This window comes from Haliotis rubra, unplaced genomic scaffold (assembly GCF_003918875.1).
Source record: "Haliotis rubra isolate DU_JTF1 unplaced genomic scaffold, ASM391887v1 Scf239, whole genome shotgun sequence".
NCBI lineage: Eukaryota > Metazoa > Mollusca > Gastropoda > Lepetellida > Haliotidae > Haliotis > Haliotis rubra.
The window spans coordinates 894,683-922,376 of record NW_025766436.1 but is presented as its reverse complement, the minus strand read 5'-3'; the positions used below and the strand labels follow the sequence as shown (position 1 = coordinate 922,376).

At 40.8% G+C, this 27,694-nt stretch overlaps 1 protein-coding gene across 3 annotated transcripts in view; it reads right to left on the bottom strand.

The window, feature by feature from the left end:
• The window catches only part of LOC124278528 (alpha-1A adrenergic receptor-like), a 201,604-nt gene that overhangs the window by 38,969 nt on the left and 134,941 nt on the right, over window positions 1-27,694 (bottom strand). For all 3 annotated transcript variants that reach the window (XM_046714257.1, XM_046714254.1, XM_046714255.1), the window contains exon 3: window positions 18,559-19,695. In XM_046714257.1, the coding sequence (XP_046570213.1) occupies window positions 18,559-19,507 (949 nt within the window). In that variant the 5' untranslated portion in view covers window positions 19,508-19,695. The remainder of the gene's footprint in view (window positions 1-18,558; window positions 19,696-27,694) is intronic.

Sequence of the window (27,694 nt, the reverse complement as noted above, 5' to 3'; positions counted from 1 at the left end):
TCCTCGCCATTGAGGACATAGATAAGGGATGAGTATAACGATCCCACTAAACATTACATTGCTAGATCGCTACGATATACAGATAGGTACCCACACTCCTCGCCATTGAGGACATAGATAAGGGATGAGTATAACGATCCCACTAAACATTACATTGCTAGATCGCTACGATATACAGATAGGTACCCCACACTCCTCGCCATTGAGGACATAGATAAGGGATGAGTATAACGATCCCACTAAACATTACATTGCTAGATCGCTACGATATACAGATAGGCACCCCACTCTCCTCGCCATTGAGGACATAGATAAGGGATGAGTATAACGATCCCACTAAACATTACATTGCTAGATCGCTACGATATACAGATAGGTACCCCACACTCCTCGCCATTGAGGACATAGATAAGGGATGAGTATAACGATCCCACTAAACATTACATTGCTAGATCGCTACGATATACAGATAGGTACCCCACTCTCCTCGCCATTGAGGACATAGATAAGGGATGAGTATAACGATCCCACTAAACATTATATTGCTAGATCGCTACGATATACAGATAGGTACCCCACACTCCTCGCCATTGAGGACATAGATAAGGATGAGTATAACGATCCCACTAAACATTACATTGCTAGATCGCTACGATATACAGATAGGTACCCCACTCTCCTCGCCATTGAGGACATAGATAAGGGATGGGTATAACGATCCCACTAAACATTATATTGCTAGATCGCTACGACATACAGATAGGTACCCCACACTCCTCGCCATTGAGGACATAGATAAGGGATGAGTATAACGATCCCACTAAACATTATATTGCTAGATCGCTACGATATACAGGTAGGTACCCCACACTCCTCGCCATTGAGGACATAGATAAGGGATGAGTATAACGATCCCACTAAACATTATATTGCTAGATCGCTACGATATACAGATAGGTACCCCACACTCCTCGCCATTGAGGACATAGATAAGGGATGAGTATAACGATCCCACTAAACATCATATTTCTTATCTTTATTTCGTTATGACTCCAAATCGGAGAGGTCTTCACGCACAGGTATGGGAATTGGTACCCTAACCGTCTTTGTATAATACCAGCGAAATTTACGTGTGTATTTTACAATTACCCTGACAACCAGGATCATTTCACAGGGTAACTTCAAATGTCATGAAAAGAACACCAAGGTCGAACTGTGCACAAATACTTAATAATGAAGAAACCAATTAAACTACATACAACCAAAACATCTGGAGTTTTTTGGTGCTGGGTGAAAGCTGTTGTGTGCTTGTGTTGTCAGAGATCGGGATGTGTATCAAATGTTATTTTGGCGAACATATGTTGATATATCCATAATATATTACCTCATTTGTAAAAATACGGTGGAGTTTATTTATTGTGTTCTGGTGCATAACTATTATATAATTCAGTTTAAGTATGGTATAATATAAGCCGTTTTGAAAACACTGAGAGTAATATAGATATCTATAGAACTTAAAAAGTCACCAGTAGAAGTGATAGAATGAACTTGATCCAAATTTTGGAATATGGAAATATTCTTTAAATATTACATTCATGTGACTACATGAAATAGTGACGCCACAAAAGGATTGCTTGCATATTCTATGCACGTACACTACAAAAATGACTTGGTTTCCTGAAACCTGGAAACCATCCGTATACTGGGTAATTTGGGAATCCTGTTGCTTTCCATTCACTGAAACTGAGTAACTGAGTTTCCAACTAGATTCCATTTTGGATTCTTTGATTTTGCATTTCTGTAAATGGAAACCAACAAGAAACTAAGGTTAGAGGTTTCTTGTTGGTTTCCATTCCTGGAATTTGCAATTGAAGTTTCATTAAATGGAAACCAACATAAAACCAGAATATGTAGTTTCATGTTGGTTTCCTGTGCACTGTTTTGAACTGAGTCACTTAAAATTTGCAAGTATTTGGCATGAAGTTGACCATCCTGGCATTTCATATCATGGGGAATTTTGAAAATCTAAATAGATGGATGATACAAGTAAGGACAAAACACAGAAACACATCCCATATACAATCCATTATAAGCTCTACATGTCAGCTCACACTGCTTGGTGTTGTTGGAACCCTTGTGCAAATCCGAACATTACCAAAAGGGTCTACCGCGTTGAGACCGACAACCCCGAGAGAGGCCTATGAGTACAGTATTTGTAATATTTGTGGAGGCTAAAACTCGATTAACGAGAAAGCTCAGTTCATGAATCATGTACTCAAATGACGGTTTAATTTGTTCTTTAAGCCATGCACTTCAGAAACATATAGTAAAGACCTTCATGACATGCATTTCAACCTCTATACCAGGACGATATACATAGCCCCTTTACACCTGTACTTATATCTAATGATGCTGAAAGCTGAAGATATTCCAAAACCGTTGCTGGGGACTAGACTGCTGGATTTCTAGACCAGGAATATCATGACGTAACGCTGACAGTCACGGTCATCAGTTCGCCGTAGAATCTGCTACCTCTGTACTGAGCGCTGTTGAAGGTGTTCACGTTTGTGTGCCTCTCGAATTCAGCTCTTACTCACAGAAATGTCAACCGTAATAACATTTTAATTTCCGTTCAATTTCACTTGTCGGAATCGCTTTTTAAGGGTTAAAAGGTTGCAAACGCGGAGCGAGCTTGATGAAGAATTACGTATTAAGACAGAAACTTAAAGGATTAAGCCTAAGCCACTTGAATTTGAAAGTAAGCCTCTGAGCACACTTCCAGATAGGAGCGCCGCATGCTTTGTAAAGTACAAGTACTGAATGCTTCAGCGCTGTCCTCGCAGAAACCCCTTGACTCCAGGTCGAAGTGCTACACCTGGTACGCACATCAGTTTTAGGATCAATATACGAACGCTATTATGACTTTTCGATTTGTACGTCAATATTTCAGCTGAAATATTTTACGAGATTTCCGGTATACGCGAGAATAATGTTTTCTCAATATTAGAGTGTTTGTCAGGCACGACGTTCATGTGGTTTGTTCAATTCCTTTGGTGATAGATCATTGTATTTTATCTTGATCCTGTGATGACTAAGTGATCCTTTAGGTATATATTTCAGGAAGACGGTCGTCCCTGATGGTCCGATGTCCTGATGGCACAATGCCCTTTGCACCAAACAGAAGGAGATAAAGATGTGGAACCCTGCATCCTCCCCACACTTGATGTGATGGAAGTATCTAGTGTGATGTACTACTGAGGCTCTACTGTTACAGTTGGCCCATGGTTGAACTGTGAAGCACCAGAGAGACAGGCACCAGACGTACTTCCCCTGGGATGTAGTTGTGTCCCAACTATCACTGCGTCAGTCTCAGGACATCCATGCATATGGCAATAGGTTATGGGAAATCCATATTTTCAGTAGAAAACTTATGAAAGACCATTTCCAAGGAACGAGGCTCTGGGGTAGACAAGTCATTTCAAATGACAGCTGATCAGTGTAAATTACGTAGACTATGTGTCATCATAATTTAGGCTTAACATGTCTAAGGAATATTCTGCAGAGAGACCTGTCAACGGACACTTCAGCTCCATGGTAAATAAGGGGGTGGTAGACGTGAAGGTGATCAGCAGGTGCTTGATCAACGTTACCATCTATCGCAATATATAGTTCGGGGATATATATGACACCTTTATACATGATAACTAGCTTCAACACCAAACTGGAACTGTGTTACATATCTGTACAGCATCAAGCAACATGCTCCAAGAGGCCATCACAATTACCTATTGGAGTTGTCAGCTTGACGACGAGGGGTGTTATCAGCATTACTAAACACATACACGCTTGTATGATTATGTGACCCTGTGTTTAATTTCCACCACCTTCTTTAAAGATGTTCGAAAGATCTACGCGAAGGGTAGTTCAACAACCATTTCTTCAAATAGCGGCTACAGCTGGTCCCTGTCCTCCTTGTGTTTTAGTCTCACCTCATTTTATTTAATTTATAGTTCTCGACATGTATATTCTCTGTGTATTATTTTACACAAACCTATTTAAATTAATCTTTTTGAAAGAGCTATTCCAGCATGCTGGAAAAGGAATGTGCCTATTTAAATGACAGATTAATGCTGTAATTTGTTTCAGAATAGGTAGTCTTCTTTTAGGTAATGAAATGCTTTATAAATATATGCAATAATAGCCTTTCCGAATATTCAAATATTGTAATTAAAATATACAGCTCAAAAGACAATAATATTCACAGGTAACCTGCATAGAGTCTTGAACTGTTACAAGTCAGATCGCTAATTTCTGTCAGACATATTTGCACTTTGGAATATGTTTCTCTACCAGAAAATGGATTGCACATCCTGCATCATGCCAATGTATTCTTTAAAAATCCATCTGTCACTAACATTTCACAAAAATATTGTGTTTCTGACATATAATTCTTGCTCAATGTGGGCGGTGGCGTAGCCTAGTGGCTAAAGCGTTCGCTCGTAACGCAGAATATCCGGGTTCGATTCCCCACATGGGCACAATGTGTGAAGTCCATTTCTGGTGTCCCCCGCCGTGATATTTCTGGAATATTGGAAAAATCGGCGTAAAACTAAACTCACTCACTCACTCACTCTTACCCAGTGTTTTGATATACGATGAACTGTGTATGCTATATGGTTAGGCGCAGTTTATAAATTCTAAATGAAATGTGTTGAAGGTTATCAAATGGACAATAACCTCAGCTATACAAACAGTTCTTCATCAGTCACTAGCATCCGGAGTAAGGAAATGTTGCTGTTTGTTTATACCTGGAAGATTATGACCGCAATGAAGTAATACACGCGTGTGTTTATCAGCTACAATGCACATCAATACAGAAGTACCCGTCATGAATGAGTTATCTTTGGAAAACCATGTTTTATTGATTTTGTGCCTTCATCTATAACTGGAATTACTCTTTCTCTTTGTAGTTACAGTGCTTTCTCTGTAGTGCAAAACTAATCCGATTTCGGGCGGTCAATTTACTTAATCACGTCAATAGTATAAAGACAGGACGTTGGTATTTGTTCCTTGTTTCCGTGTTAGCTCCGTGTATATTTTGTGTGAACTGTCTGAGGGACCAACAGCCAATCAGTCCCGCCAATCAGCGGGAAAGACTGATACACATCTAGGCTAGGACTACACGTCTGGGTTGTGGAAGTCAGGGTGAGCTCTGTAAACCCGGATGCTAGGGTGAGATATGACAGCAATGTGTTTGTAAACTGTGAGATTTCTGGAAAGTCATGCGCCCAGTTTGGAATATTTCTAAAAAACAACCTCCAATTTTCACTTTAATTACCAATAAAACATTAAATTACTTTTGCTGATGAATGTGGCTGGCCAAGGGCCACGACAAAACGCCTTCTGGGTTAGATATATGTCAAGTTAAAACAGCTAAATTGCTTAACTTAAACTATCTGAGGTTATCAGTCGCAGAGCAGCGTAACTTAATGTGTTCTGATAATGAGGCTGTCAATTGAATGTCTCACTTTCAACCCTCTTGTTGTCCCCAGCAACGGCTCCACTTCACCAGGATCATCCTGTGTCTTGGTGAACGTGCCTCCTCGCGCATGGAAGACATGAGTGTGCGATCACGTGCATCGCCAGGTATAGTACACAGCCTAAAGTAATGGCTGAACCTGGTACTTGTACACGTATAAATAAAAACAAATTAATGTATAGCTCTTTAAGTATTCACGAAAATTAAATTCCCGATCGAATGTTTAAAAAAGTAAAAGCGATGGCGCTGCCCAGACTTAACTCCGCCAAGCCTTCTTTGGGTCCACTGATGTATGTGCTGGGGCACATGAGAAAGATGTAAATAACATATCTATATTCAGTTATCTCCAAAGTAATTTGGCTACTTTAATGTTGCCGTCAAGATAGAGAAGTATGAAGAGTTACAGTCATGTAAACCTCCATTGGTCCATGTAACACTCTCGACCGTGACAAAAGTACCACGAAAGGAAAATAAGAAAAACCTTTTTAATGTGGACACCCACTAACCAGAGTGTTCCGTGGGGACTCTGAAACTACATTTCTCGTCCTGAATTGTCTGTGGCAGCGTGGACCCGAATTATAAACATCTTGCATTCTGTGTAGCCATTAGCAATACGCTCACAGTGATGCATTCTGTGTAGCCATTAGCAATACGCTCACAGTGATGCATTCTGTGTAGCCATTAACAATACGCTCACAGTGATGCATTCTGTGTAGCCATTAGCAAGACGCTCACAGTGATGCATTCTGTGTAGCCATTAGCAAGACGCTCACAGTGATGCATTCTGCACGATAGTTTCAACCCACAACTATCATTCATTAGATTCTACGAGCTAAATATAACCAAACCAATTGATACCGGTTTGAACATCAGCTGAGGAAAGACGACCCACCACTGACAAACGTTGCTTGTGTGGTACATTGTGAAACGATGAAAATAATATATGCCCTACTAACTATTAAATAGTTAGTGCTGGATCTCTCAGTTAGAGCCTTATTTAAAACACTGCACTGAGGTCGTCTCACCAATGTGCTGCTTCAAAGCAATGCAACACATTTTGTTTTCTTCTTCAGCGGTATTTCAAAGCAAATGAACATCAGTGACAGGTCTGAGGAATTTCAGAGCATTCTAGCAATTTCCAGTAGCCATATCTATATTCCCCGACATCCTAAACTTCCTTTCCGAATATACAGATGATCACCTTTTCTGAGAACAAGTAGTGACGATTTATGTTTTGTTAATTTGTTAATTATGAACTCGGTCATTACCTGCAGAAACAGTTGAAGCACACTTCACCTCTGATATCCAGTCAGACGTGAAGTGCTGATAATGAGGACTATGGTATGACTGGTTTTAAACATTCATTTATGGGGACGTTTTCCCTTTTAATATCTTATGAACTGACGATATTTCATTGACCGGATATTACTGATTGTTGTAGTTTACTACCCCCCTGTATGGCGAGTCTGTTGGTCACACACAAATTGTATGCGGCAAGGAGCCTCCTCCAGTGTCCATGACACAGTCTCACAGCAAACGGCCTCCACACAAATCTGGGGAAAGGCAAACTATTACTCAATAGAAAAAGTCAAGGACCACCCCAATATTCAATATTTAAGTATTATGTGGATCATAATATGAACCATTAAATACTTTAATATTGAAAATAGGGTGGTCCTTAACTTTGGTTGTTGAGTATATATGTTGACAGCAAGTATACAACCCATGCTGTCGTATTACCATCTCACACAATACATGCGGTTCTGTGATAGACAAGAATTGTGTAACATACACCTACGATATGAATCGATGTGCTATTTTCCCTTCATGTTGTGTGACCAGGGAACATATGCGGCCATATTCAGAGTTCCTGTCACGCCGATACACTTTTTTAATCTGCAGGTTACCAATCAATGTCAGAGCCAGCTGCACCGTTTCCATTGCGGGCACACTGGCGGCCAGTGCGTGATCCAGACTCACCCCCCTGATTTGTTGGCATTACAAATGTCATATGTCACCAATAGCCTCGGGGTCGACGTGTTAATTTCAGTATCTGGAAATCACAGTTAATTTACGTTTGTTAAGTGCTAGCTAAATATATAGCCGTTGGCCATCAATAATGCACTGGTTCTTCAGTAGTGCCGCTCCATTTTCTCTCCTCTAAAATCTTGGGCGATCATTGTTATGGAGACTTCACTGATTGATTTAAGCATTACTTACATGATGGTACCAACAGAGATTGGCCGTATAACGTCGGGCCAATATTACCAAGGGTTTTTGCATGGTTTGTGAACCAGACACAAATCGGTTTCAGTAGGTAACGTTCATGCATTCGTCATCATCAGACATCGCACTTCTACTATATGTTTCGATGGACTGTTCCCTGCTTTGTCGTGTGCGTTAACTGTACTAAGACCATGGTTACTTGACAAGTAGTATGTACTCAGCCAAGGCATGAAAGAATTATATGCCCATCCTTGATAAGGTAAATACATAACATAATACCCATCTTTGACAAACATATGTCTTTATATCAAGAAAACACTTCCAGGAATGCTAGAAATAATCTTGTGGGGCAAACAAACTTGACACACCTCCTGCAGACCACTGCCGTTGCAACGTTCGCAACGTTGTGGGAAGGTTGTGGATTGGTAACGCCATGACACAACGTTGTCCCAGCATTAGTATTACGTCATTATATAACGCTATGTCACAACGTAATAACAATGTTGCAAATTTACTTTGAGGAAACGCTATGCTTTGGGCTCCTCACAACGTTATAACAACGTTTCTTTTAACTTGGTGTCACGATAGAGTTATCTGTAAAACTCTTCACTTTGAGATTCTTTCTTCACTATTCAGCTACAGCTCAAGAACACACACGACCAAAACAACATGCAAACTGACGAATAAACATTGAAGTGAATTTCAGCTTTGTTTCTTATGTACTGTTCACTTCTGGGAAAACTATTCAACTATCAATGTTAAATTAGGAGATAAACGTACTGTGTTTTGAAATTAGATGAATGTTAGACCGAATTGATAGTCTCTAAATTTCATTTGAAGCCGAACGCGTTTGAATTGATAGTCTCTAAATTTCATTTGAAGCCGAACGCGTTCGGCCTCAAATGAAATTTAGAGACTATCAATTCGGTCTAACATTCATCTAATTTCAAAACACAGTATGTTTATCTCCATTCTACCATAACCGATTTAACATCGAATTTCCTCGTCCTGCGGAAGACACGGCGTAATCCGGCATGGGACGAGAAGGCGAATTGAACTCGTCTGTGAAGGGAGTGGTAGGTGCCGTTCGTATGTTTGTTAACATTGCAACACAAAATATATTCTGTCCAAAGAAAACAAACTACTGTTTATTCAATACAATAATGTAACACCTAAGAGCTTGGTTTTTATAAGCATAACTCCATACGACCGAAACCAGCCTATTGTTTTGTGTGCCGTGTTACTGTACCCCCCTGGCCACACTATAATGGATTCGTCTGACCTACTTATTTTATTGGAAGTAGACAGTTACGCAACAGTTTGAAATGGCGGACGAGCCAGTGTTTACATTTTGCGAAAGGTTGAAATTCGAAGTGACAGTGGAAAATACTTGACTGACTGTCGAACCTGAACCCTGCAGAATCGAAGAAAACATCCTTTTCTGATCGACCTATGACCTGTAACTCATCAAAGACTGTTGATTTTTATGACCGGCGAGTGTCGATCATGATTTCACGTACCTGCCTCCACCCCCGCATGCGACAAAAGAGTCACAGTGCTGCTTTGTGTACATGCGACTAACTTGGGATTCCTTGGAACATTGTTCTCATCATTTTGGACTGGATTGTGGCCAAGCTTTTCAAAGTGTACGAACATAGCAGTGGCAGCCTTGCGGGGAAGGTGGCAGAGAGCGGAATTCTCGTGGTTCAATTTTTGACATTTTGAACGATGCAACGGGACATGATGGAGTATGAGTGGCCTAAATTTTGTGTTTCGCCTGACCGTTATCTTGCGAATTTCTCATTCTAAACGGAAACAAATATACCATTTACCAGGTAGGTAAATGTTTACGAACGTTTTGCCGCACAAATAGGGATAAATAGGGATGTATTTTTAATTTTTTACAAGGTTTTCTGATTTATATGTTAGATATTGTTTGTTTATGTTTGGGGTTGTGTACTGTAATTCAGTTTGAATATTTTTATAATAGAAGGTAATAATTATGATAGTGAGGTTCCCTAATAATTGTGGAGGAGAAATCGTATAATTGTAGTTTTCGAGTTTTAATAAATGTTTCATCAGCATTTCCATCACGTCAATCTGTTGTGTTGATATTAGTCATGTTCGTGGCCAAGCTGAACTAGTGCGGTAGTGTTGTATACGTTCGCAGTGAAGCGCCTTGAAATCAGACGCATTTTCAATCCAAATTGATACCGTCTGATTTTATTGATTGACCAATCAAATTCGAGCATTTCACGTATCCATGGTAGAATAGAACGTTAGACAATGTAAAACACGTTAGCATCAAATAGGTTTAAGCTTGTGGCGACGTAGATAGGAGTCCACAGAATAACGTTGTAACAACGAAAGCATAACGTTAAATTGTTAGCTTGGAAAGGACATATCGGAAAGGGTAGTCGATGACATTTCTGTCAACGATTTCAAAATCCTCGAGGGACTTAAGTGACAATTTTCCTGTCAACACGGCCACCACGTGCTTTAAGGGGTTGCAAACTCACTGTCACGGTAACAGTTTACCACGAAGGATTGATTGCTTAATGTCTCGGTAACAGTATACAACGAAGGGTGGATTGCCTAATGTCACGGTAACAGTATACAACGAAGGGTGGATTGCTTAATGTCACGGTAACAGTATACAACGAAGGGAGAATTGCTTAATGTCTCGGGAACAGTTTACCACGAAGGATGGATGTCACGAGTTTACAACGAAGGATTAATGTCACGGTAACAGTATACAACGAAGGATGGATTGCTTAATGTCACGGTAACAGTTTACAACGAAGGATGGATTGCTTAATGTCACGGTAACAGTTTACAACGAAGGATGGATTGCTTAATGTCTCGGTAACAGTTTACCATGAAGGATGGATTGCTTAATGTCACGGTAACAGTTTACAACGAAGGATGGATTGCTTAATGTCACGGTAACAGTTTACAATGAAGGATGGATTGTTTAATGTCTCGGTAACAGTTTACCATGAAGGATGGATTGCTATATGTCATGGTAACAGTATACTACGAAGGATGGATTGCTTAATGTCACAGTAACAGTTTACAACGAAGGGTGGATTGCTTAATATCACGGTAACAGTTTACAACGAACGGTGGATTGCTTAATGTCACGGTAACAGTATACAGCGAAGGGTAGATTGCTTAATGTCTCGGTAACAGTATACAACGAAGGGTGAATTGCTTAATGTCACGGTAACAGTATACAACGAAGGATGGACTGCTTAATGTCACGGTAACAGTATACAACGAATGGTGGATTGCTTAATGTCACGGTATCAGTTTACAACGAAGGATGGATTGCTTAATGTCACGGTAACAGTATACAACGAAGGATGGATAGCTTAATGTCACGGTAACAGTATACAACGAAGGGTAGATTGCTTAATGGCTCGGTAACAGTATACAACGAAGGATGGACTCCTTAATGTCCAATAACAGTTTACAACAAAGGATGGATTGCTTAATGTCACGGTAAGAGTTTACAACGAAGGGTAGATTGCTTAATGTCTCGGTAACAGTTTACAATGAAGGGTAGATTGCTTAATGTCACGGTAACAGTTTACAACAAAGGATGGATTGCTTAATGTCACGGTAACAGTATACAACGAAGGATGGTTTTGCTTAATGTCACGGTAACAGTTTACAACGAAGGGTGGATTGCTTAATGTCACGGTAACAGTATACAACGAAGGGTGGATTGCTTAATGTCACGGTAACAGTATACAACGAAGGGTAGATTGCTTAATGTCACGGTAACAGTATACAACGAAGGATGGACTCCTTAATGTCGCGGTAACAGTTTACAACGAAGGATGGATTGCTTAATGTCACGGTAACAGTTTACAACGAAGGGCGGATTGTTTAATGTCACGGTAACAGTATACAACGTAGGATGGACTCTGCTTAATGTCGCGGTAACAGTTTACAACGAAGGGCGGATTGCTTAATGTCACGGTAACAGTATACAACGAAGGGTAGATTGCTTAATGTCGCGGTAACAGTTTACAACGAAGGGCGGATTGCTTAATGTCACGGTAACAGTATACAACGAGGAGGACTTCTTAATGGTAACAGTTTACAACGAAGGGCTTTGTTTAATGTCACGGTAACAGTATACAACGAAGGGTAGTTTGCTTAATGTCTCGGTAACAGTATACAACGAAGGGTAGATTGTTTAATGTCATGGTAACAGTATACAACGTAGGATGGACTTCTTAATGTCGCGGTAACAGTTTAAAACGAAGGGTGGATTGCTTAATGTCACGGTAACAGTATACAACGAAGGGTAGATTGCTTAATGTCATGGTAACAGTATACAACGTAGGATGGACTTCTTAATGTCGCGGTAACAGTTTACAACGAAGGGTAGATTGCTTAATGTCACAGTAACAGTTTACAACGAAGGGTAGATTTCTTAATGTCACGGTAACAGTTTACAACGAAGGGTAGATTGCTTAATGTCACGGTAACAGTATACAACGAAGGGTGGATTGCTTAATGTCACGGTAACAGTTTACAACGAAGGGTGGATTGCTTAATGTCACGGTAACAGTTTACAACGAAGGATGGATTGCTTAATGTCACGGAACAGTATACAACGAAGGATGGTTTTGCTTAATGTCACGGTAAGAGTTTACAACGAAGGGTGGATTGCTTAATGTCACGGTAACAGTATACAACGAAGGGTAGATTGCTTAATGTCTCGATAACAGTATACAACGAAGGGTAGATTGCTTAATGTCATGGTAACAGTATACAACGTAGGATGGACTTCTTAATGTCGCGGTAACAGTTTACAACGAAGGGCGGATTGCTTAATGTCACGGTAACAGTATACAACGAAGGGTAGAGTGCTTAATGTCACGGTAACAGTATACAACGAAGGATTGCTTAATGTCACGGTAACAGTATACAACGAAGGGTGGATTGCTTAATGTCACGGTAACAGTATACAACGAAGGGTAGTTTGCTTAATGTCTCGGTAACAGTATACAACGAAGGGTAGATTGTTTAATGTCATGGTAACAGTATACAACGTAGGATGGACTTCTTAATGTCGCGGTAACAGTTTAAAACGAAGGGTGGATTGCTTAATGTCACGGTAACAGTATACAACGAAGGGTAGATTGCTTAATGTCATGGTAACAGTATACAACGTAGGATGGACTTCTTAATGTCGCGGTAACAGTTTACAACGAAGGGTAGATTGCTTAATGTCACAGTAACAGTTTACAACGAAGGGTAGATTGCTTAATGTCACGGTAACAGTTTACAACGAAGGGTAGATTGCTTAATGTCACGGTAACAGTATACAACGAAGGGTGGATTGCTTAATGTCACGGTAACAGTTTACAACGAAGGGTGGATTGCTTAATGTCACGGTAACAGTTTACAACAAAGGGTGGATTGCTTAATGTAACGGTACCAGTATACAACGAAGGGTGGATTCCTTAATGTCTCGGTAACAGTTTACAACGAAGGGTGGATTGCTTAATGTCACGGTAACAGTTTACAACGAAGGGTGGATTGCTTAATGTCACGGTAACAGTTTACAACAAAGGGTGGATTGCTTAATGTAACGGTACCAGTATACAACGAAGGGTGGATTCCTTAATGTCTCGGTAACAGTTTACAACGAAGGGTGGATTGCTTAATGTCACGGTAACAGTTTACAACGAAGGATGGATTGCTTAATGTCACGGTAACAGTATACAACGAAGGGTGGATTGCTTAATGTCTCTGTAACAGTATACAACGAAGGATGGATTGCTTAATGTCACGGTAACAGTATACAACGAAGGGTGGATTGCTTAATGTCACGGTAACAGTATAAACGAAGGGTGGATTGCCTATTGTCACGGTAACAGTATAAAACGAAGGGTGGATTGGTTAATGTCACGGTAACAGTTTACAATGAAGGATGGATTGCTGAATGTCACGGTAACAGTATAAAACGAAGGGCGGATTGCCTATTGTCACGGTAACAGTATAAAACGAAGGGTGGATTGCTTAATATCACGGTAACAGTATACAACGGAGGATGGATTGCTTTATGTAACGGTAACAGTTTACAACGAAGGATGGATTGCTTAATGTCACGGTAACAGTATACAGCGAAGGGTGGATTGCTCAATGTTTATGTAACAGTATACAACGAAGGGTGGATTGCTTAATGTCACGGTAACAGTTTACAACGAAGTGTAGATTGCTTAATGTCACGGTAACAGTATACAACGAATGGTGGATTGCTTAATGTCACGGTAACAGTTTACAACGAAGGGTGGATTGCTTAATGTCACGGTTACAGTATAGAACGAAGGGTGGATTGCTTAATGTCACGGTAACAGTATACAACGAAGGATGGATTGCTTAATGTCACGGTAAGAGTTTACAACGAAGGGTAGATTGCTTAATGTCACGGTAACAGTATACAACGAAGGGTGGATTGCTTAATGTCTCGGTAACAGTTTACAACGAAGGGTGGATTGCTTAATGTCACGGTAACAGTTTACAACGAAGGATGGATTGCTTAATGTCTCACTTTACTAGTGCTCAGCTGTGTTACATGTGCTATGAAATATGGCAGTATCCGTTAGACACAACACATGTCTCAATCAAATGGGAAACCATTGAAAGATACCAGAAAGATAATTTAGTCAAGCCCTTCTGAGTTTCTGGTCCTCAACGCCAAGGCTGATCTCAAAGACACCATTGTGGTACACTCCCAGCACCATCAACTGTGAAAAGATTTGACGTATAACCGAAGTCTTCGCGTCCGCAATAGCATGATGAACAATACTGACTGAATTCCCAACTGTTGGTCAAGCTAGAAACACCACTTGACCAGGACAAAGGAGGACTGATCACTTCCTGGGCAGCACGGCCATGTCCCCAATCATGGTTATTGTCAAAGTTCTCACTGCTGAATATCATCAGATAAGGCAGAATAAATATAATACGTTCTGTTTATATTCTAATCTGTTCATTCATCTGTGTTACTCATCTTTCGATAAAGGTTAAGATAACAAATGATCGGAGTCTGTCCAACAATCCCTGAACCATGTTATTCTCCCTTACACCCAATGTTTGAAGTGAGTCTAGACTTTCTTTACGTTCTGATTTCCCACCTCACTGGGTCTCTTTGTCAAATAAAAGAGTTTCTTGCTTCTGTTAAAATATATTGCCAGAGACTAGCGTTAGTCCAGGAGCTATCGTTGTGGTTTGCATTCACATAGTCGTGTTGCATCTTAACGCAATGTCAATGAAATTTCACATCGTATGTATGATCATCGCGTGGTGCAACTGCACAGTCAGTAACTAAACCCGGCTCTGTACTGCCCGCCTGAAAGTAAAGCGTCTTGCTGCAGCTTACCAAAGGCGGCAAAGACTGGGTTCAGCTGGCCAACGCCTATGATGGGCTGAGCATCAATGTTGTTACTCCATGTTTACAGTCGGGGCAAGGCTTTGACTAGGATACAAAGATGGCAACTAACGTTCTGGCGACGTAGAGGTGAGCCAGGACACCCGAGTCTTTAACATGATAGGGTCATGGTTTGGGGCGCTGTCACACATTAGAGCCGATCTTATTTGCTTATTGTGAAAGGACATTTTCAACGACAAGATGACAATAACAGACCCCAATCGTTCCAAGGTGGTCACTGATTATCTCTGACGAAAAGCTAAACGTACATTGGTGTGGCCGCCTGTCCACTAACATGCCCCTTACACAGATTGTGGGGGACCTGATCCTCTCCTTAATTCACACATAATCACCTGTTATTCTGCTTAACTCGGGGCGGTGGGGTAGCCTAATGGTTAAAGCGTTGGCTCGTCACGCCGAAGACCCGGGTTCGAATCCCCACATGGGCACAATGTGTGAAGCCCATTTCTGGTGTCCCCCGCCGTGATGTTGCTGGAGTATTGCTAAAAGCGGCGTAAAACCAAACTCAGTCAGTCAGTCAGTCTGCTTAACTCACACTGCTACTCGACTAAATCACCCGTTGCTCTGTTTAATTCACACTGTTACTCGCTAAATCACCTGTTTCCTCTGCTTAATTCACATTGTTACTCGCTAAATCACCTGTTTCTCTGCTTAATTCACACTGTTACTCGCTAAATCACCTGTTCCTCTGCTTAATTCACACTGTTACTCGCTAAATCACCTGTTTCTCTGCTTAATTCACACTGTTACTCGCTAAATCACCTGTTTCTCTGCTTAATTTACACTGTTACTCGCTAAATCACCTGTTCTCTGCTTAATTCACACTGTTACTCGCTAAATCACCTGTTTCTCTGCTTAATTCACACTGTTACTCGCTAAATCACCTGTTCCTCTGCTTAATTCACACTGTTACTCGCTAAATCACCTGTTGCTCTGCTTAATTCACACTGTTACTCGCTAAATCACCTGTTACTCTGCTTAATTCACACTGTTACTCGCTAAATCACCTGTTTCTCTGCTTAATTCACACTGTTACTCGCTAAATCACCTGTTTCACACTGTTACTCGCTCTGCTTAATTCACACTGTTACTCGCTAAATCACCTGTTTCTCTGCTTAATTCACACTGTTACTCGCTAAATCACCTGTTACTCTGCTTAATTCACACTGTTACTCGCTAAATCACCTGTTACTCTGCTTAATTCACACTGTTACTCGCTAAATCACCTGTTTCTCTCTTAATTTAATTCACACCGCTAAATCACCTGTTTCTCTGCTTAATTCACCTGTTACTCGCTAAATCACCTGTTTCTCTGCTTAATTCACACTGTTACTCGCTAAATCACCTGTTTCCTCTGCTTAATTTACACACTGTTACTCGCTTAATTTACACTGTTACTAAATCACCTGTTTCTCTGCTTAATTCACACTGTTATTAAATCACCTGTTCTCTGCTTAATTCACACCTGTTACTCGCTAAATCACCTGTTACCGCTAAATCTGTTTTTCTGCTTAATTCACACTGTTACTCGCTAAATCAAATCTGCACCTGTTTCGCTAAATCACCTGTTTCTCTGCTTAATTCACACTGTTACTCGCTAAATCACCTGTTCCTCTGCTTAATTCACACTGTTACTCCTAAATCACCTGTTCCTCTGCTTAACACCGTTACTCGCTAAATCACCTGTTTCTCTGCTTAATTCACACTGTTACTCGCTAAATCACCTGTTTCTCTGCTTAATTACACACCGTTACCGCTAAATCACCTGTTTCTCTGCTTAATTCACACCGTTACTCGCTAAATCACCACCTCTGTTACTACTCGCTAAATCACCTGTTCCTCTGCTTATTCACACTGTTACTAAATCACCTGTTTCTCTGCTTAATTCACACTGTTACTCGCTAAATCACCTGTTTCTCTGCTTAATTCACACTGTTACTCGCTAAATCACCTGTTTCTCTGCTTAATTCACACTGTTACTCGCTAAATCACCTGTTTCTCTGCTTAATTCACACTGTTACTCGCTAAATCACCTGTTTCTCTGCTTAATTCACACTGTTACTCGCTAAATCACCTGTTTCTCTGCTTAATTCACACTGTTACTCGCTAAATCACCTGTTCCTCTGCTTAATTCACACTGTTACTCGCTAAATCACCTGTTCCTCTGCTTAATTCACACTGTTACTCGCTAAATCACCTGTTCCTCTGCTTAATGCATGCTGCTACTCGCTAAATCGTCCATTATTTGAAATGAGCAATGAGATATGTCTGTGCAAACATTGCTTGCGCTGAATTCATATCTCACATTGTTTGTATAAATCACGACTGCTATTCTGCTTTATCCCTGGTATCCCAAGTTAACGCCCATCTGTCGCAATATTGAATTTCCTGTCACCCCGCTGACGCTCATCTGTCCGTCTGATAATCGTACTACTTCGTTAGTTTCTCTTACAACATCTCGTTCCAGCACTTAAACGAACACACCGCCAGATGGCAAGAACGCAATAACTTATATCTAATGAAGCTACAAATTGTATCACAATGCCGCACGTACCTCGTGAGACTCCGAATCAGCGAGTTGGATAATACATCATGGGCAAATGTTGTTTTTATCATGTGACAGGTTGCATAGTATGATGTTAAAGTATTCGGACACTTTAATTACATTTTTTCTTGAGGGGAAGACTCCAAAATGATTGAACATTAAAACTTGGATAACTGAACTAACAAAACATGATAAAGTGCTAGGATTGGGTGATGGACTTGCCAATATGTTCCTTGGTTTGTCGGTGTTATGGTCGTGGTCATGCTATCCTAGACCTGCACCACTTGACTGACGCTCCATGACTGACTCACCTGAATACAATCCTGAAACTTGGTGGTACATTGTACTATAGTGTAGTTCCATGTCTCTTTCAAAGATTATATGATTTATGCGATTCGATGAAGGATGTCTTGTGTGATAGATTCACAAGTATTTATTTGGAATAACACTACCTTGGTGATAAGTCCGATATTTCTGAGCTGTATCGTAAGTCGTGTAATGTACCATAGACTTAGAATGCACACATATCATCACCGATCGCTCCTTTGTGAAATGTGTTATGCGGTTATGGCATTCACGGGAGGGAAAGAGACAGGATGCTATAAATAACAAATTTTCTGTTGTGAGTTCAGAATCACGCGAGATAACGTCAGCTGGACAGGTCTGACAGACACGTCTGAATGTCACGCGAGATAACATCCAACATGAAGTCATTACCAACACATCTTTATCTGAAAACGACAAATAAAAGTAGAATCGCATTGAGATACTCACCTAAAGGCAAGACGAAGAAGAAGGGGAACCAGCACAAAATAAACACCCCTACTACAATCCCCAACGTTTTGGCAGCCTTTTTCTCTCTTTTAAACTTGGCAATCCTTCCTGCTAATGTAAGTCGCGAGGCGGCTTTCCGACCCGATCCCTCCGAGTGTTCACTGGAGCTGCTACTCTGGTACATTGGGGAAGGGGTTTGAGGGCTCTTACCCGTATGAATTCTTAACGTCACTCCCTCACATTCATCTATTTTCGAAGTTTTTACCCCTGTTGACAAAAATTTTGAATGTTTAACAGCCTCTCTATATATCCGTATATACACAACCATAATGATGAAAGTTGGTATGTAAAATGAACCAGATACAGAAAACAGCACATATCCTAGCTGTGTGGTGACGTTGCACACCATTGGGTCTGAATCCGGAGGTTCCTTCCAACCTATGAGAGGAGCTATGGAAATGGTCACTGAGAGTATCCATACAAGCAGGATGATATACACGGCACGTTTCTCTGTCATGATGGTAGAGTGTTGAAGCGGTCGGGTCACCCCGATGTACCGATCTATACTGATCACACAGAGACTCATGATCGAGGCCGTGCAACACAACACATCAATTGCGGCCCAAACATCACAGAATACCTGGCCAAAAGCCCAGAAACTTAGAACTTCCAGACTTGCAGAAAAGGGCAGAACTGTTGTACCCAAGAGGAGATCAGCTATTGCCAGGTTAACAATGAAATAATTTGTGGTGCTTCTGAGGTGAGAGTTGACAAACACAGCCAGCAGCACCAGCACGTTGCCACATACAGTCATGACCACTATTAGCCCCAGAATTAGCCCCACGGGTATGGCTACTTTAAGGTCGATGACCCCATCACCTGAGGAAGTGGAGTTGGTGGTAGTGTTATCCGAATAGGTTGGAGTTGAGTTAAATAGGAATTCTTCCATCACACGTACACATACGTTCGTGGGACATGAAAGAACATGTTTGGAGTGAGAGGATGCTCTAATCCCTTGTGTTATCCAGCCTTCTGTGCCTCTCTGCAACACTGAGGTCACATCAGTCACATTGCGGGGTAACCAACTTGCAGTACATCATCACGTCCCTTGTAACATTGCTCCCATGTCTTGACAATCTGAAAGTAAAACAAAAATACTGTGAAAGCAGAAAACATCAATTTAACCAATTTTCAGTTTTTTGGTCAGTCATGTAATGCTCACAGAATTGGAAACCATGCAAAACCGTTTACTTGATTGATTTCAGAGGATGTAGAAATTGAAAAGAAGCTTCAGACACCCTCATGGTTAATACAGACTTGGAGTACATAAGAACCTTTTCAAAGGCTTATGAGAAGTTTTTCTAGACGACAAGGACTGCTTTCTGATGTTCTCTTGCAGAAGCCAAGTTGAGGAAAAGGAGTTTGGCGTGAGTGGTCGGAGAGGAGACTTGTCACTGGACGCACTGGCCAATGAGAGATATATGTGGGCCGAGCCTAGTATTCCCGGATCAATACTTAACCGTTGCTCGATGCCTGCCTCTCGCTCGACGAACAGTACTGGCTTAGGGTGTTCATTGACCAGACTACCTTCAATGAGCCTATTTCTAGGTTGCTTGTGTCACTAGAGGGTGTCTCTGAACAACACCAGCCTGTAGGCGTAATTAGGATATTGCCCATCAGGTTTTATATAGATAGTACCTTTAGACGGACTTAATGCAATCGATTAAGTTGTTTTTATTCATATTGACAAGAAAATTAAGCAAAGGACTCTCTTGCAAGGCAACTGAGTTAAACGTTTAATTTATCATGAACATTTTGTATAGTGATAAGGAAATTGGTGATAAATCGTGTATATTTTTTGGTTGTATTGCTGTACGGTAATGTATCGCAGAGCCAAGTCACCTATCTCGCCTTAATGCTTCAGAGGTTTTGTAATAACTGAATATGTTGACACCCATGTTTGGCCTTCCCTTCTTATCATATCGATCAGTCCCTGTTAGTTAGTAATAAAATAGACCATCCCCCGTGGTAGTTTAGGCTGATTTCAGCAACGTCAGCAGTCGATAGTTTGAATGGCTCTCCTTAATCATGACTTATAGTTAAACCATGAACGCCGTCATACACTGGGAACCCGCAGTTTAATGACCACACCATCAAACATCAATGTACGTAAAAGTTGGAACGTTGGAGTAACAAATAATTTAGTGCTGGTGAGTTGCGAATATTACTGCGCTGGGCAAACATCTGAAAATATACATTAGCCCACTGCAGACAACTTTATTTAATGAAGTGACGTGCATATATAATAGAAACGTCATGTGGTGGTACATCAGTCTTGTGATGATATGTCCAGCTTTGACTCCTCACTGTAAGGGATGTCAGTGAGGATTTTAACTAGATAATGTCTGTCACTTCTAAACCTCGGGTATTGACGTACCATGCACTGCGGCGTAAACAGAAGTATTGACAACGAACAGAATGATACGTTTTATGTAATTTTAATGCATATCTGTAATCCATGTTGATTGTTATGTATTCTGCCATTGATCTGGCGTTAGAAAATTGAGACGCAGTGATGTGCAGAATCTCCCAGTGGCCCGCATGTGCAGGAGGTAGTGATTGCATTGTTAGCATCTCATCGCTTCGCCTCACCAAACACTGTTTTATAGCAATGGGGACATGAATTATATACACTCTATAACAAAGATACCTGTATACACGGGACACGGGGCCTGGTTGGCAAGCCACCTGAAAGCCAAGACCCCTGAGACATGTATTTTCTTCCCGACATGTGTTGTATTGTCTTGGTACATGTTGATACTGACTGTTTACGATTGTCCAGGTCAATACGTCAACAAGCATGTCGAAACAGGCTTAGAATTTCCGCCGATATAATTTGTATCCCCATATATAATTACTAATGAGATATGTATGAAGAAAGCCCAACATGCCGCACAAGACTTCACTAACGTGTTGGTTCCTCGTCGAGGTGTATCTGTACGTATCCCAGATGACAAAGTCAAGGAAGCCTATAAAGCACACCATTGTGTTAAGCAATTTTAAGCAGCATATTTCTTATTCTCGTCTACCATTAATACCTACTGTGGAACAGTGTTTGTAGCATTAAGTCATTTACACTATCGCCGTAGTGTCGCCAACTGACGACGTCAGCTTCAGGTGGTCAGTCCTATCTCATGCTATTCTATTGCTGCCAATGGCTTGGTACTTGCACTCTACTTGGAGCTAGGCAGTAAGGTAATATACGGATCAGATTGAGTAGAATGTATCGGTATCTACCGACTGAATGGATACCTCCTTTCAAGTATCAGCATCCATTGATCAAGGGTTGTGAACGTTAAAAGTTGTGTGTGTTACTTATACATCGTCACGATATTTGCAGTTTACAATCATTTCAAACGTACAAACTCATCTGAGCGTTCCGTTACATGTTAAACGAGTCTGTTTATGACATTTCCTAGCTTTACGAGCGCTTTTAAGTGTTGTCGACACGTTGTTGAATCCGAGCAATATTCTCATTCAGTAGCCGCAGCAAAAACATGTGTATCTGAATCCTAAATCTGCAATTCGTTCGAGAGTTTATTTCTGTAGCATACACCTTACACACTAACATCTACTGCAACGACATCCCCATGCAACCTGTTGGGAATGCAACTCACATAAGAAAAACTAACTACCTTGATTGATACCAAAAAGAGATTATGTATGCATTTGGCTTTGGGTAGCTTTAAAACTGGTTCGTGATGTGCTGGTTAATACATTGAAACCAACATGAGCAATGAGGTAAATGTTTCGCTTTCACCTCGACTATGAGGAGTCGCCGCTGCTACATTAGCCTGGAACCTGAGGTCGGAACCTAGCACTAAACTCTAAACCTAGCACTAAACTCTAAACCTAGCACTAACCTCTAAACCTAGCACTAAACCCCCGTCTTAACAGGCAATGCTTCCAACTTTCAATGACTACGAAACTGATCTTTTTTAATTTTCGGGCTACGATGAAACTCGAACCATAAAACTAGAAAGTCTGTTTTTCCACATTCAGTGAAGAGAGAAGCTGGATATTCCGCGGTAGTAATCTGATGTGAAAGATAAGATGGGGATCGTGGCGGTCACTGATTCTGTTTTCCCTTTTTGCGGTGAAAAAGGTGCGTCTTCAGAAGTTCCATGCGGCTGTTTAAGATATATGATACTCCGATCGTCATTGGCCATGACCTTAGTGTACGGTGGTGGAAGCGGTTTAGATTCCTTGAGGACCCAAATTGAAAAATAGGGCCATAACAACATATCGACACTTCAAGCGCTAATAATTTCTTATATCATCTGCGGTTTGAAGATAAATGAGTTGCAAGCGCCAAAACGATCGCGGACAACATATCACCGTCTCAGAAAGTGTGAGACAAGTAATTAATCCCCAAGTGCGTCCATTGATATTATATCAGCTAGATGTGTTTTGACAGCAGTTGACCATTACGCTCGGAACAACTGTCATGTAACATTATGAGTTTTGTCCAGACACTGAATAACGGCCATGACCTTTGACCACTAGGCGAATAACGACCAGGACGTTTGACCAAACAGCGAATAACGACCATGACGCTTGACCAGACAGTGGATAACGACCATGACGTTTGACCAGACAGTGAATAACGACCAGGACGTTTGACCAAACAGCGAATAACGACCAGGACGTTTGACCAAACAGCGAATAACGACCAGGACGTTTGACCAGGCAGTGAATAACGACCAGGACGTTTGACCAGGTTTCAATGTATTTTTAAATGATTAATATGTGTCTATAATTCAAATGTTTTATGCTACCCTGGATCAATTAATGTGTGTAGGCCATGGCTTGAATGAAGTCTTCAACAATGAGTTGTGTCAAACAATGTTAGCACAAGTGCCGTGATGCACAAACAATGTGCATATCATGCGAGTTAACTCCACTGTACACGCAAAACCCGTCAGCGCACATAGACATTGTTGTTTTGTTCATACGTTGTGCTCATTCAATAACATAACGTTCGGCATATAATCCTTAGTAATTGACGATAGTCTAGATCATGAATTGGTCATATTATTCATTTGTGTAATCTTATCATTTGTGTAATATTATCATTCTGTTTAAGTTGTATTCTGTTGGGACGTAGACAACGGTAGTAAAGTAATTTACATTTACAATAGAACCAGAAATTATTGAGAATTTTAAAAAGATTGTAACTTTTTTTATTGTTTTCACTCATTACTCACGTATTAAATGTGAATATTAGCAGAACATAAATCCAGATTCAAAGACAGATGAACAGTTAGTATTTTGTCAAGTCACCATGGGCAGCAATGCAGGCTTCAATGCGGCGGGGCATACTACTGATCAAAGAAGTTAGAAAGTCGTGGTCCATGCTGTCCCAATATTGGACCACGTCTTCTTTCATTTCAGCAATATTTGTCAGATTTTTCTTATTGACACTTTCCTTCATAAGTCCCCAAACATTTTCTATTGGATTTAGGTCAGGGCTAAAGCTTGGCCAATCTAATAATGTCATATTTTGGGTCCGAAACCAGGCCTGTGAATGCTTTGAACGATGTTTTGGGTCGTTGTCCTGCTGGAAAATCCCCAAATTTCCATAGAACACGTGAGCAGATGGAAGTAAATGTCCCTCGAGAATATCTGTGTACCGTTCACTGTTCATATTCCCTTCAAATAAACAGAGGGGCGTTGCCCCTAACACAGATATGCCACCCCACACGTTAAATTTCGGACTGTACTTTTGGCGCTGATACAAAGGTTTTTCAGTTTGTTTGGTCCAGAATTTCAGTGTATTAGGAAACAGCCCTGCACACAGAACTTTCATGTGAGAAAATCACATTGTCCCAGTTAAAACTTCTATGTTGTAAGCACCAGTTCAACTTTCGCTCCTTTTGTTCAGGTTCCATGATCGGTGATGGAATTCCTCGACTTTTCTGCCAACCCATTGCATGCAGCTCAGTTCTAATTGTCTCCTTACAGACAGCCACAGTTCCTCTATCAATCATATCCAGCCATAGGTTTTCTAAACTCCTTCGTTAGTTTTTAGAAACAAGAATACCAAGCCGCCTTCTGTCACCGACAGTCAATTTTTCTGGGCCTACCTGCGCCTCCCTGGTGCTCAATGCCATATCCATTTGCAATATTTTTCAAAACACGATAAACAGTGGACAAAGGGATGCCTGTTCTACTTGAAATCACTTTAGCTGATCTGATGTCCTTGTTATAATACTCTAAAATCAACTTCATCTCTAAATCATTCATACTGAGGATCACTGAAAATGTCGTCTGCTAGCAAGTAAACAAAGGGGGATAACTCTTCACAAACTAATGTAAAAGGATTAACAGAGTTGTCTCTCTTGAATGAAACCAAACACTTGATAGCTGGTCAAGGTTGTTTATACTGGAAATCCAATTAAACATATTCCTAAAATTCTCAATAATTTCTGGTCATACTATACGTTCTCCATAAACGTGTAAGATTATTTTAGTAATTGATGATTCATGTAGTACGTGTCTTACTGAAGCGTTACCTCATCATTTTCTACACATTTTTCTCAGCTGCGCTACATCACGTAAAGTGTCTTCACTTCCGTGTTATCTTTGCAATTGTTTATTGCAAGATGCATTGTCAGTAAGGGTCATGTAATTCTTAATTCATGATTCTCAGAATGTATGAATTGTCCATTGTTTGCTGATGTTTTATTATGAAATGTAAATGACTCTTGAAATGCACCGAATAAAAGAGTGACCAGAAATAGATGCTTCTCCCTGTTATTTGAAGGTGTTGCGGTCCCAAGCTGATTCCCCGACAACAAATTCTAGGTATTATAATTATCCAAGACCAAATATAAACCTTAAAAAGGTTTGAAAGGTCCAGAGATATCATACAACCATAATGTGTGACCAGAGAGTGAATAAGACAACGGCTTTTGACCAGACAGTGAATAAAGAACATATCTTTCTGAACAGTATCTGACCTAATATTATATAATTACATTTTCAAGAGTTTAATTTTTTAAAATCGTGAATATTTTTATGCTTTGTTGGAGCTAAACAAATGTTATTCAAGCATTACATCATGTGCCTGACTAACTCACTGTACAGTAGTTACTTGTATGGTCGCCAGTGTTATTTATTGCGCTTTCACAAAATGGCTCTGCTCAACTCCCAGACAGGAAATCGAACGTGCGGATAATTCCCACATCACATTTGGGCACAGTAAGAGGCAAAATTTGTAAATCGAATGGAAATGTCAAGCCAAAATATTCCTGTTCAGCGATAGTTCAGCAACTGAAGTTTTTCCCTTGACTAACAATTTGATGGATTCTTAACTGACACGTTCGCGAAGTCGAAACGCTCATTGAATATCACTAACGGTAATGCAAGAAGAAAATCTGGATTTCTTTGTAAGACGACATCCATTTTTGAGATTCCAGATTACCTAATGCTACTCTTGTCCAGGAGTGTTTATAGCTTGTGGGAGTTTAGTGGTTCGTATAAATCAATGCCTCACACAGACACACGTACACACGCACATGCGAACACTAATACATACAAATACACACGCACACAATAAAACACACCCACGTACACACATACTCATGGGCAGTTTATTATCTTTGCAGTTGCATAGTTAGGCAAGCATACGGCGTCATCGATATGTTAATCTTTAAAGGATCGGGGACCAAAGTCTACACCAAACACTTACAATTAAAGCAACAGCCTCCAGGACAAACTCCTTACTTGTGAGTTTCATGTAACTATGCACATACTAAAGAATCTGTCCCACTCGCTCCCTCTGGCCAATCCTCTGGAGTGTTAATCATGTACACGAGAACCCGGTTATTACCTCGAGCATTTATACATATATTTACACATACACTGTCCTTGTGTCTGATAGGGATATATATGTGCCACGGTGTCCTTGTAATTACAGCCTGTCATTCAAGAAGAGGGCGTAAGTTACCGAGATGACCAAATACCCTGTAGCCATGAAGACGTCATATTACTGCGTTGCTTGAATGCTTACACCACTGCCACGACCAAGCGTCATGCACACAGTCCGTGCTATTTGGCAACAGGTGTGAGAGTTAAAAGTTTGGGGTGCTACTTCTACATCGTCACGGTATTTGCAGTTTTATAATACTTATTTCATGCCTACAAAAAACAGGAATGTCATGTTAATCGACCTATTTTAGGACATTGCCCGCCTTAGACGTTGTTGAAACCCTACTGAAACTCACTGCCCTCCAGTACAACTTTCTCCAAGTAGGATTATCCCCACCATCATGTTTACATTTAATGTTTTATGGAGACTGGTAGGGATCGGTTTCTCTGTGATGTCGTAGCTATGTCAGTGTGTATGCCTTGCTCTGATGAAGTGGGTATTTATTTCAAACTACGGCAGTAAACTAAAGATTTACAATCATTAACACTGGAGCAAAATTAAGATAGAACGATTCTCACTTAGTACACCCACTTTATGTTTTGTGCCACGAATATTTGGTTATCCGATGGTGAAATATTATATTTGCGAAAAGACGACTGCATGAATTGTTCCCTTTCCACAAACATACAAAAGGATCCTAAATTTCGATGCTATCTAAGCTAAACTCTTAAATGTTTCACAAAATCACACAAGCTTTAGTTTGTTTATTCGGTCTGCAATCTAGGAGGTGTGTAACTCCCTACAGCTACTGACACGAGGATGGCTTGACACGTCTGAGCCTTACTACGTGCCTGGACATGAGGGTGGCTTGACAGTTCTGAGCCTTGCTACGTGCCTGGGCATGAGGGTGGCTTAACAGTTCTGAGTCTAGCTACGTGTCTGGGCATGAGGTCGGCTTGACAGTTCTGAGTCTAGCTACGTGCCTGGGCACGAGGATGGCTTGACAGTACTGAGCCTTGCTACGTGCCTGGACATGAGGGTGGCTTGACAGTTCTGAGCCTTGCTACGTGCCTGGGCATGAGGGTGGCTTGACAGTTCTGAGCCTTGCTACGTGCCAGGGCATGAGGGTGGCTTGACAGTTCTGAGCCTTGCTACGTGCCTGGGCATGAGGGTGGCTTAACAGTTCTGAGTCTAGCTACGTGC